This window comes from Anabas testudineus, chromosome 6 (genome assembly GCF_900324465.2).
Source record: "Anabas testudineus chromosome 6, fAnaTes1.2, whole genome shotgun sequence".
NCBI lineage: Eukaryota > Metazoa > Chordata > Actinopteri > Anabantiformes > Anabantidae > Anabas > Anabas testudineus.
This window is the reverse complement of record NC_046615.1, coordinates 4,701,956-4,717,023: the sequence shown is the minus strand read 5'-3', so window position 1 is coordinate 4,717,023 and position 15,068 is coordinate 4,701,956. Positions and strand designations below refer to the sequence as shown.

General features: G+C 39.0%; 1 protein-coding gene across 1 annotated transcript in view; it reads left to right on the top strand.

Annotated features, from left to right (window-relative positions):
- hydin (HYDIN axonemal central pair apparatus protein) overlaps nt 1–15,068 on the top strand; it is a 62,296-nt gene that overhangs the window by 26,355 nt on the left and 20,873 nt on the right. Inside the window, exons 24-40 of the mRNA XM_026366147.1 lie at nt 75–295; nt 5,486–5,624; nt 6,425–6,634; nt 7,526–7,765; nt 7,862–8,036; nt 8,589–8,719; nt 10,046–10,173; nt 10,618–10,754; nt 11,710–11,837; nt 12,022–12,135; nt 12,359–12,439; nt 12,652–12,801; nt 12,919–13,158; nt 13,382–13,511; nt 13,621–13,758; nt 13,894–14,064; nt 14,180–14,353. Of these exons, the coding sequence (XP_026221932.1) occupies nt 75–295; nt 5,486–5,624; nt 6,425–6,634; nt 7,526–7,765; nt 7,862–8,036; nt 8,589–8,719; nt 10,046–10,173; nt 10,618–10,754; nt 11,710–11,837; nt 12,022–12,135; nt 12,359–12,439; nt 12,652–12,801; nt 12,919–13,158; nt 13,382–13,511; nt 13,621–13,758; nt 13,894–14,064; nt 14,180–14,353 (2,707 nt within the window). The remainder of the gene's footprint in view (nt 1–74; nt 296–5,485; nt 5,625–6,424; nt 6,635–7,525; nt 7,766–7,861; nt 8,037–8,588; nt 8,720–10,045; nt 10,174–10,617; nt 10,755–11,709; nt 11,838–12,021; nt 12,136–12,358; nt 12,440–12,651; nt 12,802–12,918; nt 13,159–13,381; nt 13,512–13,620; nt 13,759–13,893; nt 14,065–14,179; nt 14,354–15,068) is intronic.

Below are 15,068 nucleotides of genomic sequence, written 5' to 3'. Positions count from 1 at the left end.
CAAGCATGTTTTCTTTGGTATAAGTAGAGTAAATACAGTAATAATTAAATGTATAATGATGATTTTTTTTTCAGTTTCTTGATGTGCACTATCAGGGACATCCACAGCAAGACATGGTGGAGTTGCACGCTGAAGTCCACTTCCCCAACCTCCACTTCTCCTCAACTGAAGTGGATTTTGACTGTGTGCTCAACTGCACGGAGACTCGTAGAGTAATCACGATCACCAACTGCTCCCCGCTGCCTGTGTCCTACCACTGGACTTTCCTGGAGGACCAGAAACACTCTTCCATCAGGTAAATTTTAAATTGCCACACATTTCAGTTAACTCTTTGTATAGCACACCCCACACCAGATAGAGTTTATGGCGTGAGACTGGGTAGCACCCTACAATGGATTTTCACCTTAAAAGCCAGTTTGCAGTTGGTTTGACCTGACAGACTGTAGGGAGGCTAAAGAAGTGAATGTACTACTCTTTCAAACAACATTATTATAAGCGGATATTTTGCACAGAATTGATGTATTGCTTCCTACTTTAGTAGTAAAGTTTCAGGTTGCATTTGTGGTTGCAGCAGTGGATTGTTTTACAGTAAATGGTAATGGTTTTCCAAGGCACCCCTCAGTTATATTCATCATGCGTAGCATGATGGTTTCTCATGCAGGGCTGCCTGAGGACTTGAAGGTCACCCATTCAACAGTGGCTTTCCCCCTTTATACATGAGATTTGTTTTACTGGAGACCCTGAATCAATGTTATGTGCTGTAGATGGTGAAATACCTAAATTCTTTGTAGTGTTGCATTGCGAAATATTTCTTTGGCCCAAAGTGGATTATATTTTTGGATCTCAAACTAAGGTGGTGATGTTTTACAGTATAATATCCAATGATAGCATCCCATCATCTATGGGACAAGAAGCCTTTTTATTGTAAGTTCCAGACTCTGTGAGATCTGATCACAGCTTTTTTGGTATCAATTAAAATAAATAGAAGGTTTAAAGTAGGATCCTGAATAGACAAGTTTCAGAGAACAGAATGGCTCTTAGCCATTAGTTATGTAGCTACACACTTAACTCTGAATTGAAAGCCATATCTATTATAAATTCTCTGGGGAAGACAAATCTACTGATTGTGTACTTTACAAACGTTACAGCGTACCCCTCTCCAGCCTTTGCTTTAACTCCCCTTCCTTGAAATGAACTGTGAATACTATAGTAGTCTGTTTGACCATGGCCTTGAACCAACTACCTGCTATAGCTCTACAAGATTTATCACCCTTTGCTGTATTTTCCCTTCCCCCTCTTTCATTTATTAGCATTCTTCTTTTTTGCTCCCATCCTTGTCTTCATGTTAGGGTTTTACATTCTCTTATCTTTTTTGCTTCTCCTTTATCTCATTCTCCTTAACTACTGCCTGCACTTCTGCTCTCTACCTAATCCTTATCAACCTTCTCTTCTCTTCTCTTCTCTTCTCTTCTCTTCTCTTCTCTTCTCTTCTCTTCTCTTCTCTTCTCTTCTCTTCTCCTCTCTCCTCTCCTCTCCTCTCCTCTCCTCTCCTCTTCTCTTCTCTTCTCTTCTCTTCTCTTCTCTTCTCTTCTCTTCTCTTCTCTTCTCTCTTCTCTTCTCTTCCTCTCAGATTATGACCTCTCTTCACAATCTGTCTCAAAGGCCGTCTTGCTAATTAAATTGAGACCTCACTGTGCGCACACACTCCCTCTTTCTTGCTCACAAAACCAGCACTATCTAGCCATGTTAAGCTAATTACATCCCTATCAGTAATTACACCGCAGTCCTTGGAGAGGGAGCTAACTCTTTTCACTCAATCTATCCCACTGACAGATGGAGACAGTACAATACATTTAAATACTCTCCGTGTATCAGCAATAACTTATGTGTAATGCGTACCACCTTTTTTATTTTCACTGTACAGTAGCCACTGGACAACTGAGTGATGGACTAACTACTCATAACTCAGAATACAAGGTGCTTCAGAGGATGTTGTTTTCATGCCATGATGAGCAGAGGATTTAAAATCTTGAGGAACTGTTATGGGCATACATTCAGACTTATATACTGGAAGGTTAATTGTTCTGTGAACACAAGGGTCAGGGCTGTTCAGAGTCACCAACACAACTGGAAAGATATATGCTTAGTTCTTTAGAAATCTAAAGGAACACAGATGCAAACTTTAGAAATAAATAATGTGAAACGTTGGACATTATTTTGCACATAATTAATTATTCCTACCTTAGAATACTGAATTTATACAAATACCTCCATACCAACACACTTGAGGCATCAGCAATAGTGAAAAAATGGCTGTGATCCCAGGGGGTTAATTAATGTTGAACGGGTACATTAAATTAATTTGGGGAAAGTGGCAGCACTGCAGACAAGCGCCAACAGAATGCAGTTCCGCATTCAGTTAGAAGCAACACTAAATCAAAAGAGATGTGACTGCTGTGCATAAAATCCAAAGAGGGGGTGGTGGCTTGTAGCATGTTGTACACAGATTACTATCTTGGTTCATTTATAATCAAGTAATTTAACCGATTGGATTTGAACGCATTACTTTTTTGTTTTGAGTCTGATGCACTACTTTTGCATTGACAGTTTTTCTCGATTGCTAAGACACATTTCTTGAAAGCTGCTCTCCTTTTCTCTAAACTGTGAACACAAAACCAAAGTTTCAAGCTACATTCACAAAACCTCAGACTCTTCTTGCAAAACCAAACTTTCACCTCAAAACAGTTCAATCTGTTCTCAAAACTGAACTATGTTGTCAAATCGTGCCCCGAGTCAATCAAAATTAAAAACATTACTGAACAGTCACTAAACACTATGTAGAAAAATATAAAACACAATGCTCAGGACATGAAGCTGGAGAAATAAAAGTTTATTGTTCACTGTAGGCTAAATGCATGTTGCAAAACTAAAGAAATCTTGTGCATTTACACATAGCACTTGTAAAAACAAACAGAAATCTTATGCAATAAACCTATGTAAAAATAAAATACAAAAATATACAACTAAGTGCATTACTCAGCCACAGCATCATGTCTCCGTACTGGGTCAGGCCACAGGACTTCATCCACATCACAGGCCACATTTTGTCTGGCCAGGCAACGGGGGAAGAAACCCCTGGTATGCCGTATCGAGGCTTGGCATCCCTCCACACCTATGTCACCACAGGCAAGTTCCATGGCTTGCAGGAGATTTACCCTGGTAAATCTGGTTGGCGTTCATATACCTTCCTGGTGTAAGGTTGGCGTTCATATACCTTCCACCGCCATGAGGAGAGGAATTCCTCAATGGGGTTTAGGAAAGGGGAGTACGGTGGAAGGCAAAGATTGATAAAACCTTGGTTCATATTGAACCACTCTCTAACCTGGGGGGCTCTGTGAAAACTCACATTGTCCCAAACAACAACATTGATGGGATGATAGATATTACTGTTCTTTGTCTTTGCTGATCACCTTGACCACCTCGACCTCCTCTCACACGAACTCTTCCTCTCAGATTTCTATTCATTGTAAGGTCTGACAAACCAGTGCTCTCTGAACTAGCTTACTGTATATGTTCCCTCACATCATTAGCCACAAGTGTGATCAGTTTTGAGTTGTTGTGTTCAGGTGGTGACACGTGTGCTTTAATTGTGTTTGACTTTTGTCACCTGTGCTCACCATTATGCAGCACAGGTGCATCACAATGAAAATGTGTTGGCAAGTTGTGTCTAAACAGGTGAAAAGTGCTTATGGTTTTGCCAAAAGAGTGATTGATTCAATCAGTGGAGCGTGCTCAGGCAACTGAGTATTTGGTTCAGACAATAGGGTGTAGTGTTTCAGCTATAGAGAAAAACTGTAACAGCTAGCTGGTGAACATAGTGGAGCATGTAGGTACTAAAGGGCTAAATATTTCCCTGATGAATTGGTAGAGACCAAAGCAGACACAAAAGAGTGTGAATATTGGACTCCAAGTAAATGTTAATGCTGCTCTGACTTTTAGACTAAGTTTATTCATGAGCTAAATTCATCATCAAGAAATGTGTTACTGAAGATTTTAATTATTGAAAATAAAATTATTGTGGCATGTGTCACTGTGTATAATATAATATTTATGTAAGCAGCATTTTAATCTTGCTGCAGGTCAATCTGGAGCTACTTTTGTTGGTGCATTTTAGTTATTCGATTGTTATATGACTAAAATCATCATCATCATGTGTCTGTACCAATATGTTTTACAACATCAAACTCCTTGCTTCCCATAACGTACTTCTTTTCTGACAGACTGCTGCAAGTGAGATGTCGTTTCTTTGATGTGTCGATTTTTAGTGAGGCTGAACATATGAAAACACAGTCACACCCACAGCGTGCATGACAGACAGAGTAGATGGAAGAGAGAGACACTGATATGAGAATGTCAGAGTAGGCTATTTATGTTTTGAGCTGAGCTCTTGCAGAGTCATCATCTGCTGTCTCACCATCTGTTCCTTTGTCTGCACCAGTGGGTTTTAAAGTCTTTCTTAGAGGACCCACATTTTAGAAAAGCTTCCTTTTTCCACAGAAGCAAATGGTTTTTACAGGCTCCTACAAACTCTTACCAACCAAAAATTCACTCTGTTTTTAAAGACACTGATCTAAGTCTTCGTTCTGTCTTACATCTTACCTTGCTGCATCTGCTAATTTGTGTTTTCCAAGGCCAAACATCAGTCCTGCTTGTCCCTCAAGACAACAGTCATTATACTGACCAGACAAGAGTGCCCCCTGCTGGCAGCACTATGTACTCATTTCCCAACATACCAGTCCTGTAGCACTCTCAGGCATTCTGACAAATATGTGTCCAAGCTGGCATGCTGACTTCCATGTATGCACACACACATATACATACATATACAGACTATGGCAATAACGTAGCCAGTGTTTATTATAGAATTTGTCCATTCCAGCTTTGGGATGGCTTCACTCACTAAATCTCTTTCATTTTCTTCCATGTTTATTCAGCACTTCAGTGCAATCTATCCTGACCTGTTTCCTGCTTCTTGCCTATTAAAATTCCTCTTAATTATAGAACACTGTTTAATTAACTTGATGGATGCACCCAGACTGATCCCAAAGGGAAGGAGAGAGTAGAACAGAGAGAAAATGAGAGGCAGAGTTCTTTACGGTTTGGGTGCTAAAGATTTTCTTCTTCACTTGAGTATCACAATATATGTTAATGATACATTAGATATGCAATAGATGGTTATATAATTTACTCTTGATTGTATTTTCTGTGGATACATAGGTCCTATGGTCATATAGTTTTGTTGCTTTTCATGAAGTTTTAGTGTAATTTATATTTCTAACATTTAGTGATTCTTTAATGATTTTCCTGTGTTCCGTGTACAGAATTGAATTTAATCTATTTATACAAGTTCACTTTCATTGTGGGGCAAATAAATATTTAATATTAGGGATTTATTTATGTACTTATTATCCTTTCACCATCATAGAGCGACAGAGACACTAGAGGCAGACGAGAAGCAAAAAAATCCAGAAAATGACACTGAAGAATGGAGCGTTTCCACGAGTACGCAATCTGACGTTTCAGTTCATGTCAGCACCTGGCCTGGCCCTGTACGTGTGGGAGAGGTATGCAGATACTCACATCACATGTTAACAAGTCAGTGTTTCTATAACATTTCCAGCTTCTCAGGAGCTGAAGAGACACCGCAGCTAATGGACAAGTGAAGCCATGTCTGTGTGCTGCAATGCTGTTACTGCGGAGGCACAATGCACATTTTGCTGTGAAGATTTCTCTCTCTGCTTTGATGACATCTGTGCACATGCAAGGATTTAAATAAAGATTAAATACATCTTTCTTCTAGTTTATATTAAAACATAATATTAGTGCCCAAACCAAGAATCCAGAAAAACAAAGTTATTTAGTCTACTGATTAGCCTTTTCCAAATACTTGTGTTTAGTAAAAAAAAAAGAATATATACTATACTGTATATATATATATATATATATATATATATATATACACTATATATATATATGTAAGGTTTTTAAGGCTCACTCTTTTAACCAATCAGGTCATTTATTTCTACTCGACTAATAAGTTTTGCTGCTTCTTATTCCTTGTAATGTCTTAACGATTAATACCTGAAGGGCTGGACAGAGTGTGGTGGATCTTAGTGGAACAGGGTGAGGGAGGAACTGGCTTGAGCAGGCCAAATCGATTTTGAATCTCATGCTACAAACACCACTAGCACAGAATCTAAATGAGAAATACTCTGAAACACTAGAGTTCAATTCAATTCAATTTATTTAAAATAATAATAAAAATTTAGAGCTTTAAGGAACTCATGTCCCTCATGTCCGAAAATGCCCAAATTGTTCTAAGCACTTAACAAATAAACATAACATAATAATGTTTTTTATGTAGGTGTTCGATATCTTGCCCGTGTATGGTCATCTGAAACCAGAGGACCAGCAGGTAGTCACATTCTTTTTTTACGGCCATGAAGACATCAGCAGAGAGGGGGTAGCTCAGTGCCATGTAGAGGATGGGCCTACATATGAAGTCAAACTCAGAGGAGAAGCATCAGCAATCAACTACAGCCTGAAATCCACCCAGGTCGACTTTGGTCTGCAAGTATGTTATTTGCCTTCTTGTGATTCTGTTGTCCTGCTTTTCTTGTCCTTATTGTGCCTTTGCCATCCATTTGCTCACCCATGTGTGACACATAATATCTCAGACAAAGCTAATTAGATTTTTGCAAAACTTGGGGGAAAGATGCATTCTGGGATTTTCAGAATGACACTGATAGACCTGAGGGTAGTGTGACACATTTGTTCGTGATAGTTGACGATGATGTGTTTGCTGTGTTGTATAGTTTGTTCCCTGGTTGTTTGCTTTTGTTATTGTTAATTTATTGACTAATAATCAAAGTTTACACTTCTCCATCCCCATTATTACTAGATGTAATGTTATTGGACACACACAACTGGCATGGAGAGTGGGATCAAGTATTTTTTTACCTTCTTTTTCACACTAAATAACTGGCGAGAGAGATGGCATTAACTGTGAATGTCACTGCTTTGTTTTTCACAGTTTGGTCTTTTGCACTCCCACTTCCTCCTTAAGTATGCAAAGCATCTGGGCGACTTATCATTGATATTCAAAACAAGGACGCATTGATTTCTGATTTAGTTGAAATGAACGATTCAGCAGAACCGTTCTCTGACCTTCCTGTTTGTTCAGCACTATTCTCTCTCTCTCTCCCTCTCTGTAGTTTTTCTGACAGTTCCTTTTGGCTCATATCTCTTTTGATAATTTGTGGCAAGATCATGCATTTCAAGAAACCTTTTTTTTTTTATCTTTTCAAGGCATCCACTCCTCCTGAAACACTAGGTGGAGTAGGTTTTCCTAAAGGTTCTGATTACCAAATGAGTTAACATCATCTATTTAAAAGTACTGACAGCTTGCAATTCAGCATTGGACAGTGTAGCCTCTCTCCCCTCAGGCTCTGTATTTGTCTTACAGCTTTTTGACCATGTAGGGGAAGCGGAGTTGACCATAAGAAATACTGGCAAGGTTGGCTTCAATTTTAGCATCATACACCCTGGAAGGGAGGAAGATGAGGCTAATGATGAAGCAGGTGGACAGAGGGAGAACCTGGAAGAGGTTAAACAGCATCCAGCTGCAAGGCAGCAAAAAGACAATGCACAAAATGATGAGGGGCAGGAAGTCAGACCTGGGCAGCCTATAGTCATCCCCACCGTGGTGAGCTCATGTGGTTGCTATTTCAGATATAATAGGGCCATTTATTAAGTGTGTACATGTGGGTAGCTAACGTTTTTTTTTGTTTTTGTTTGTCAGGGTTACATTGATGCCGGTGCTGAGCAATGTCTGCGTGTGCTCTACCTCCCGGGCATCCCTGAGGTATTTGAGAAGCGCTTTCAGCTGCAGGTGGCTTTTCTACCACCACGGGACATCACTCTGACTGGAGAGGGAGTATTTCCAAGGATCAGTCTGAACTTACCACAAAACCTGTGTACGTGTAGCCATGCACTCAATAATCACAGATTTGATTGTATCTTAATCCTTTCCTTAAACTGACAAAAGTTAAGCAGTTACAATGCAGTATACAAGTTGGATCTGTTGTTGTTCTTGTCCTTTTGGCCAAAACAATCAGAAGGATTTACTGCTTAATTGTATATATTTTTCTGTTTGCCAAAATGCAATTATGGTGTCAGGTAATACCAATTGAAGGAATTGTTTTCTCTGCACTAGAATGAACAATTTGACAGTTATTCAAACTGAGAGCAGTAAACACTAAGTGCATAGCATGCAAGGTAATAGTGTATTGATCTCTATAAGGACATTATAAGAGGACGAGGTCAGGAATAAGACCAGAGAAGCGAATTCAGCCTTTCATTTTGTAGGCAGGCCATGTTTCACTGTTTTACTTTCTAATCACTTTTAAATTAGTTTATATTATATTATGTACAGTTCTTACAAAAAGTCATGCCTCCAAGCTAGCAGATACCAAAACAAAAATGGAAGTGTTTATTTCTACACTGCTGTGACACTGATTCCCTTGCAGCAGAGGAGTGCTACAGTGATGTGGTGCAGCAGGCCAGAGCAGCTGTGGATGCAGATATAGCCAGAGAAGAGCTTATGAATGGAATTACCACTGGTGGACGAGCACCGACAGAAGCCAGCGGCACACTCGCAGTCAGTGACTAAAATAACATTGATGCAATGCAAAGAAAAATGTGCATTTTCCAAACTCTTGCTTTTAAGGATTAAGAAAAATCTTAAATTTGTACTTGTATGCATACTCTTTTCTTAATGTAGTGGTAATGTAGGTTACTGCTAAGCACACTGTAAAGAATGTAGTATAGTTATAATTGTTTTCATTCTAGTACAGGAGAATAACTGACTCAAGAAGGACTAAAACTAATTTAACATTGCATTGAGAAACATCAACACTAAGTACATTGTGCTCTAATAGAATAAGAATTCCGTTTCTTAAGGGTAAGGAAGCATCACTACAGCTCTGCTGTTAGTAACCAGCCCATGCTACAGGGCTTTCCCCACCTTTTATCTCTTATGGATTTTCCAGGGAATAAACAAATATTGAATTACAGTGGCAATTGCTATTTTCTGCTTACGCCATCAGAATTCACATGGTTTTATATGTTGTCCCATGACATCCTTGACTTCTCCCCGAACCACTAAACTACAAATGCTAACATTTTATAGCAGACAAAGAGTATTTTCCTCTAGAAAAACCTGACAAATTACAAATATTATCACCTTATTGACAAAAATTCCCTGATCTTAGACTTTCTAATTGTTGAGTGAAATGTAAGGGAAGAGGGTGGCAAACGGCTTATCTGCTTTTATATTACAAAACTATAAAGTCAAAATTACACTGTTGCTAGATAGAACAAAAGTATCATTACATAATTACAACAGCTAAGTTAGTTGTTACAGTATTTAAAATATCTTCAATATTATTTGTATTAATTGAATGGCTTCAGATTTACAATGATGTCATAGACATTTAGGCTTTTTTCATACACCTGCTTCCCTGCTGCATATTACAGATAGCTGCAATTAATTTTTGACTAAAACATAAATATATAACTTATTCTATTTAGTCAACCCCAAAAACAGAAGTCTGTACATATAGCACCATATGGCCCCGTGTTAATTCACCGTGGTCCACAAGGGGAAAAACTCCCCAAAAAATCCTGTAACAGGGCAGCAAAGCAAGAAACTGCATACAGCAATTCATACAGGTCCTAATTTAAACTGGCAGTCAGTTCTGCTTAGAAGAGAAAATCTGTTGCTAAACTTCTCATCAAGTGTGTTGAATCAAATAGCATGAAGGAATGAAGCTTTAAGTACTCATATTTGAAGGTACTTTGAATTACGGTTCTTACTGTCCAGACTCTATATGTCTTTTAAGTAAGTTTTCAGCGTTTGTTTATCGCTGCTATCTTCTATCTCACTTGAGCATTTTCTTTCCTCTTTTCTGTCTCCTGCTGTTAGTATGTAGAGCTGCTTCACATGGAGATTGAGAGGATCTTGGTTAAAGAGAATGCTCTCGCTGTGAGTGCTGGCCTGCTGGAGCTCGGAGACCCCCAAGGTTCCACCAAAAAGTGGCACAAACTTAGCAAGTATGTACAGACACACATTCACACAGTTTTGTTTGACAGATGGTCCACTCACTGGTCTGAAGTCAAAACTGCGTGTGTGTTGTGGAATTCAAACAGTCTTGGTTAATGAGTAATATCTGGCTGGGTTTGTTTTTCATCTGTGGTACTTGTGGTACCATGGACACCATGGTGTGCACTGGCTGTTATAACTGAAACTATACTGTGAGCCGTGATCCACCAATACACTTGTACTACAAACTGTGACATATAGAGTAAAATAGTGATGTAAATACTGCAAGAAAAAGATCTTCATACACATGAATTAAAAACTAATTAGCTTAGTTTGAAATAATAAATTACTTGATAATATTAATTTCAATTACAGTTTTTGCCATGAGGACTTAATATCAAATACAGCATTTATCTCTCCACTCCCACCTCTTTCTAACCCCCCATCCCCCCCAGGTTTCTGCTGCCAGAGTATGTTTTGGATTTTGGTTATGTCATTCCTGGCAAAGTCCTCAGTCACACTGTAAATATCACCAATAGTGGATTAGTGCCTGTGTCCTTCAATGCCATTTCCAAACCTCTCGCTGGCACAGGTAACACAACTCACTGTTAGTGTGTCAAATCAAGCAAACTTGTGTAATGTGAAATAGAAATCTTTGTGGAAGACTTTTATTTCAGTTACAGTATATTGATGCTGATAGGCTGAGTGCTTTTTGGATAGGTTTTCACTTTACACCTCAGTAATAACGGGGTATTAGTGGGGGAGGTCACAATTTGGAAATAACAAGTTAATAGCACCGTAGCATCAAGGTAATAACAATCTCACATTGTTGCTATGTTGGTTATAAAAACAATTATTATGTTATATCATGGATACTAAAGTAATAACAGAGAATGGCCTAGTAAAACTAATGTGCATATCTAGATAATATGGAGCAAAAAACACATGGAAACACAAAGAGCTACACTAATTATTTGGAAATACACATAGTTTCTGTGTAATAACCTTGAAACTAAGCAGTGCAACGCAAAACTAGCTGTTTCTATTTAATTTCATGCCGATATCTGTAGTGATAAAGATGGATGGTATGACAGCTCCTCAGAAGTGATGCCATATTATGACATTCTCCATTTTGCAGCTCTGATTCAGCGTTTATACAGAGAAACTACTTCACATGTTTCCAGACAATATTAGTTTCCCCATTATTACCCAGGTGTTTCTGGCCCCTGCTACTAGGTACAGCATATCCATTAATTTTATCAATTATATTGATTTATTACTTTAGTAAATTGACATAATACTGTTACTTTGTTTAGCCCCACAAAAATCTGACTCTTGTAATTGCCTAGATATTACCCCATTACCTTATTTCCAAATATTTCCACACTTTTGTCCTGTTATTGCCAGGCTGTAAAGTGCTACTCAGTTTTATAATCCTGCTTGGATATTTTATACTTTTCACTCATTTTCACTGCTTTATTTCTTGGTTTTACAATTTGAGTCAGAACTAAAAGAAGAGTTGTCATTATGTTTTTGCTCCTTCAAAGGTTTTACTGTAGAATTTGAAAGAGTGAAGAACCTCCCCTGTGGCGAGACACAGACTTTCACAGTTAAATTTGATCCTCAAGCAGCCAAAGTGCACACAGAGGGCATAAGTGTCACCATGCCAATACAGGTACAGAACACGTTGTCATTTACATACACATGCACAAACACTGTCACTGTTTCTGCTTGAGTTACAATTTCTAAATGATCTGTTGTGTATACCTTCTAAGTAGCTGTGCTCTCGTCTTCCTTCTTATAGTAATCAACATAATTGGGTGACGTTGTTCTTAAGAAGATTATGTTTGGTTTTACAGGTCACTGGTGGCCCGATGGTGCAGGTCCAGCTGTGTGCAGTGGTGACCATGCCGACCATTACTGTCTCCACAGACACATTGCTGTTTGACAATGTGCAGTGTGGCATGTGTCAGGTAATACAGTCTGATAAGATGACAAGATAACAAAATCAGGCCTTCTCTTACAACGCTTGTACACTTGACATGCTTGGACTTGAGCTTAAAACAACAGTTAATGATTTCATGCTTAAATTGCAAGTAATCCACCTATAAACTCCAACCAACCAGACATCAGAATGCCTTCAGGCTATTGTTAAAAACTTTCCTTAGTTGTATGTTTTCTAATGTTCCCCATCAGATGAAAACAATACAGCTGCTGAATCTGGAGTCTGTGCCCTGCCACTGGACTGTAGCTGAGGAGGTGAAGTCTTTCAAAAAGGTACAGAAGTTTTTATGTTTAAGGTAATATAAACGAACTTTTCCAAGTAATTGTGTAAGTATTGATTTATAAGCAACTAAAAACTACATCTACCATATTTAGCTAAGGGAAAACAACATCTTTTAGAATGCTATCTAGTGACGACGAATACAGACAGACATACTGTACAGGTTTTAGGGAGACTCTTACTGTGCATTCTTGCTTTCCCTCAGGTAGATAGGTTTCTGCCTCGTTACCAGCGTAAAAGGGTCTTGGAGGAACAGCGTCCTCCTGCAGTGGTGTTTGAGATGATTCCAAACTCTGGCATGCTGCTGCCCGGTGAACAAGTCAACGTCCACATAAAGTTCCGTCCTATTGAAGGGGTAAAAAGCTCCTTTGAGTTTGGTACAATTCATGTTACTGCTTGAATATGATGGTGACAGCATGAAAAACAGTCCTAAAAATCTAAATACATTGACCTAGTGGGTGTTTTTTTGTAGCATGTGTACAACAGGCAGCTAGTGGTCCATGTGGCTGAGAGCACTCAGCGAGTGTTCATTACAGCACAGGGTCAGGGTGAGGAGCCAAAACTCGAGTTTTGGCCACCAGTGTTGGAACTGGGGCCTTGCCTGCCTGCCAGCACTGAGGCTGAAGCTGAAGTCACAGTCAGAAACCCGTGCTCTTTCCCCATTGAATTCTACTCTCTGGAGTTTGACACACAATATCTCAAGGAGGACAAGGTATTTTTCTTTTTTTGAAGTTTCAGAAATACTCTTTCTAATTTGAAAGACATGAAACAAATCAATAGACTCTTTTTTAGGCATTTCATTCCTTCTGTAAAGCGATCATAAAACGGCTCTGACAGCAACATTTTTTTTGCTTTTCTCTGTCTCTCTTTCATACCTTCCTGGTTTGTCATGCCCCTCCCCTCCTTTGTCTCCACAATTACTTCATCCCATGCAGATTCTGCGACTGATGCAAGGTTATGATGAGAACAACATATTACTATTGCCCCCCAGGGCCCCTGGAGAAAGTCTTCCCACAGAACTTCTTGACTACTACAAGGAGTATTGCTCCCAGCTGAAAGATGATGGTAGCTACAGGCACATACATAACCTTGTTCCACTGCAATTAATATCATGTACGTTGCATATTGTACTTAGTGCATACCAATTATAATCTAATCTACCCGTGTGCACCAGCAAACAAGGATGGCTTGGATAAAGAAGAAGCTGAGAAGGATTACACACAAGAAGAAGAAAAGCAGTCAAAAAGTATTAGTGCCCAGCCACATGACAGCAAACAGGAAGAAATGCACACCATGAAATTACCTGAGTTATGTGAGTGCAAATACTTGAGAAACAGATGTCATTATGCTTAAAAAAGTTGACTTAAAATAAGTTCAGCTTTATTTTTAAATGTATTGTCCCCACAGAAGTTTTCCCATGGCTTTCTTATGAGTTTTGTGCATTCAGTCATTTCAGATATGATCAGAGAGGGAAGCAATGGGAGACTGGAACAACTAGAGATGACTCCCGTCTCCAGAGCAATTGCCCGCCATATGTGTGTTGACCTCTCACCTGAGTGTCTGGCTACACACAGCAGTAAAGGCATTGCTATTATTGTGTATGGAGCACCACGGGCAGGTGAAAACAGTAGATTTTCCATTTGAAAAAGTGAAATGAAAAGGTGTTAGTTAGCCATGTTTGTTGTTGTTGGCTGTGAAATTGTGTGTATATCCTGTTCCTCCATTTTTCACAGGTAAAAGCAGCACAGCAGCTGCTTTGGCACAACACTACGGGGGAGCATGTCTGAGTGTTGATGCTGTGGTCACAGACGTACTAATAAATGGCAATTCACCTGTTAGCCTGACTGCAAGGCAACTTTATGACCTCACGGTTGCTGAATATACTGAGAGGAAGGCCCAAGAGGCTGGTGAGTATAATATGCTGTGCCTGCAGTGCAGCAAGGGCAACACACACACTGGCACTGGAGTGGTGCTGTTTTTTTTTTAAATAATTTGTTTGTGTAATATTTACACTGTACAGATACCTGACAAGCTGACATTTGGCAAAGGGAAACATTACATGCTTGTCTATTGTTTATGCCTTTATTATATTTTCCTCAATATCAGGGCTTTTTTTTTAAGTATCCCCAGCATTACATAACATATTTTTACAGTCTTGGTAACACCAGACTGTAAACACAGAGACTGGGAAGCCCACACATTCACCAAGACCACTAAACCTTTTAATGTAGGTTGAGTACAAGTATTACAAACAGAATTGGTCGTAAAATGCTACTTTTAGTACAGTCAAAACAGAGATTACAGTGTATTGAATGAATGAAACTCACCAATGATGCCTCCTTTCCATGTGTAATTAGGTTCTTCCAAAACATCATAAAGTCCAGTAAAGCATTGTTTGTTGCTTCCAGCTGTTTGTAGAATGATTTCCTCTGACTTTATTAAAGATGGTCGTCAACACATGGCTTACATAGAAAACGCTGGCTGTAGGTGTTTTGATGTGCGTCATATCCCACAAGTGTGTGTTGTTCTTAATATTGGGTTTTGATGTTTATTTTAGTGGCATGGTAAGTTATGGTATTCTAGAACTAACTAACTAACTACAGCTACCTGTAATACTACTGT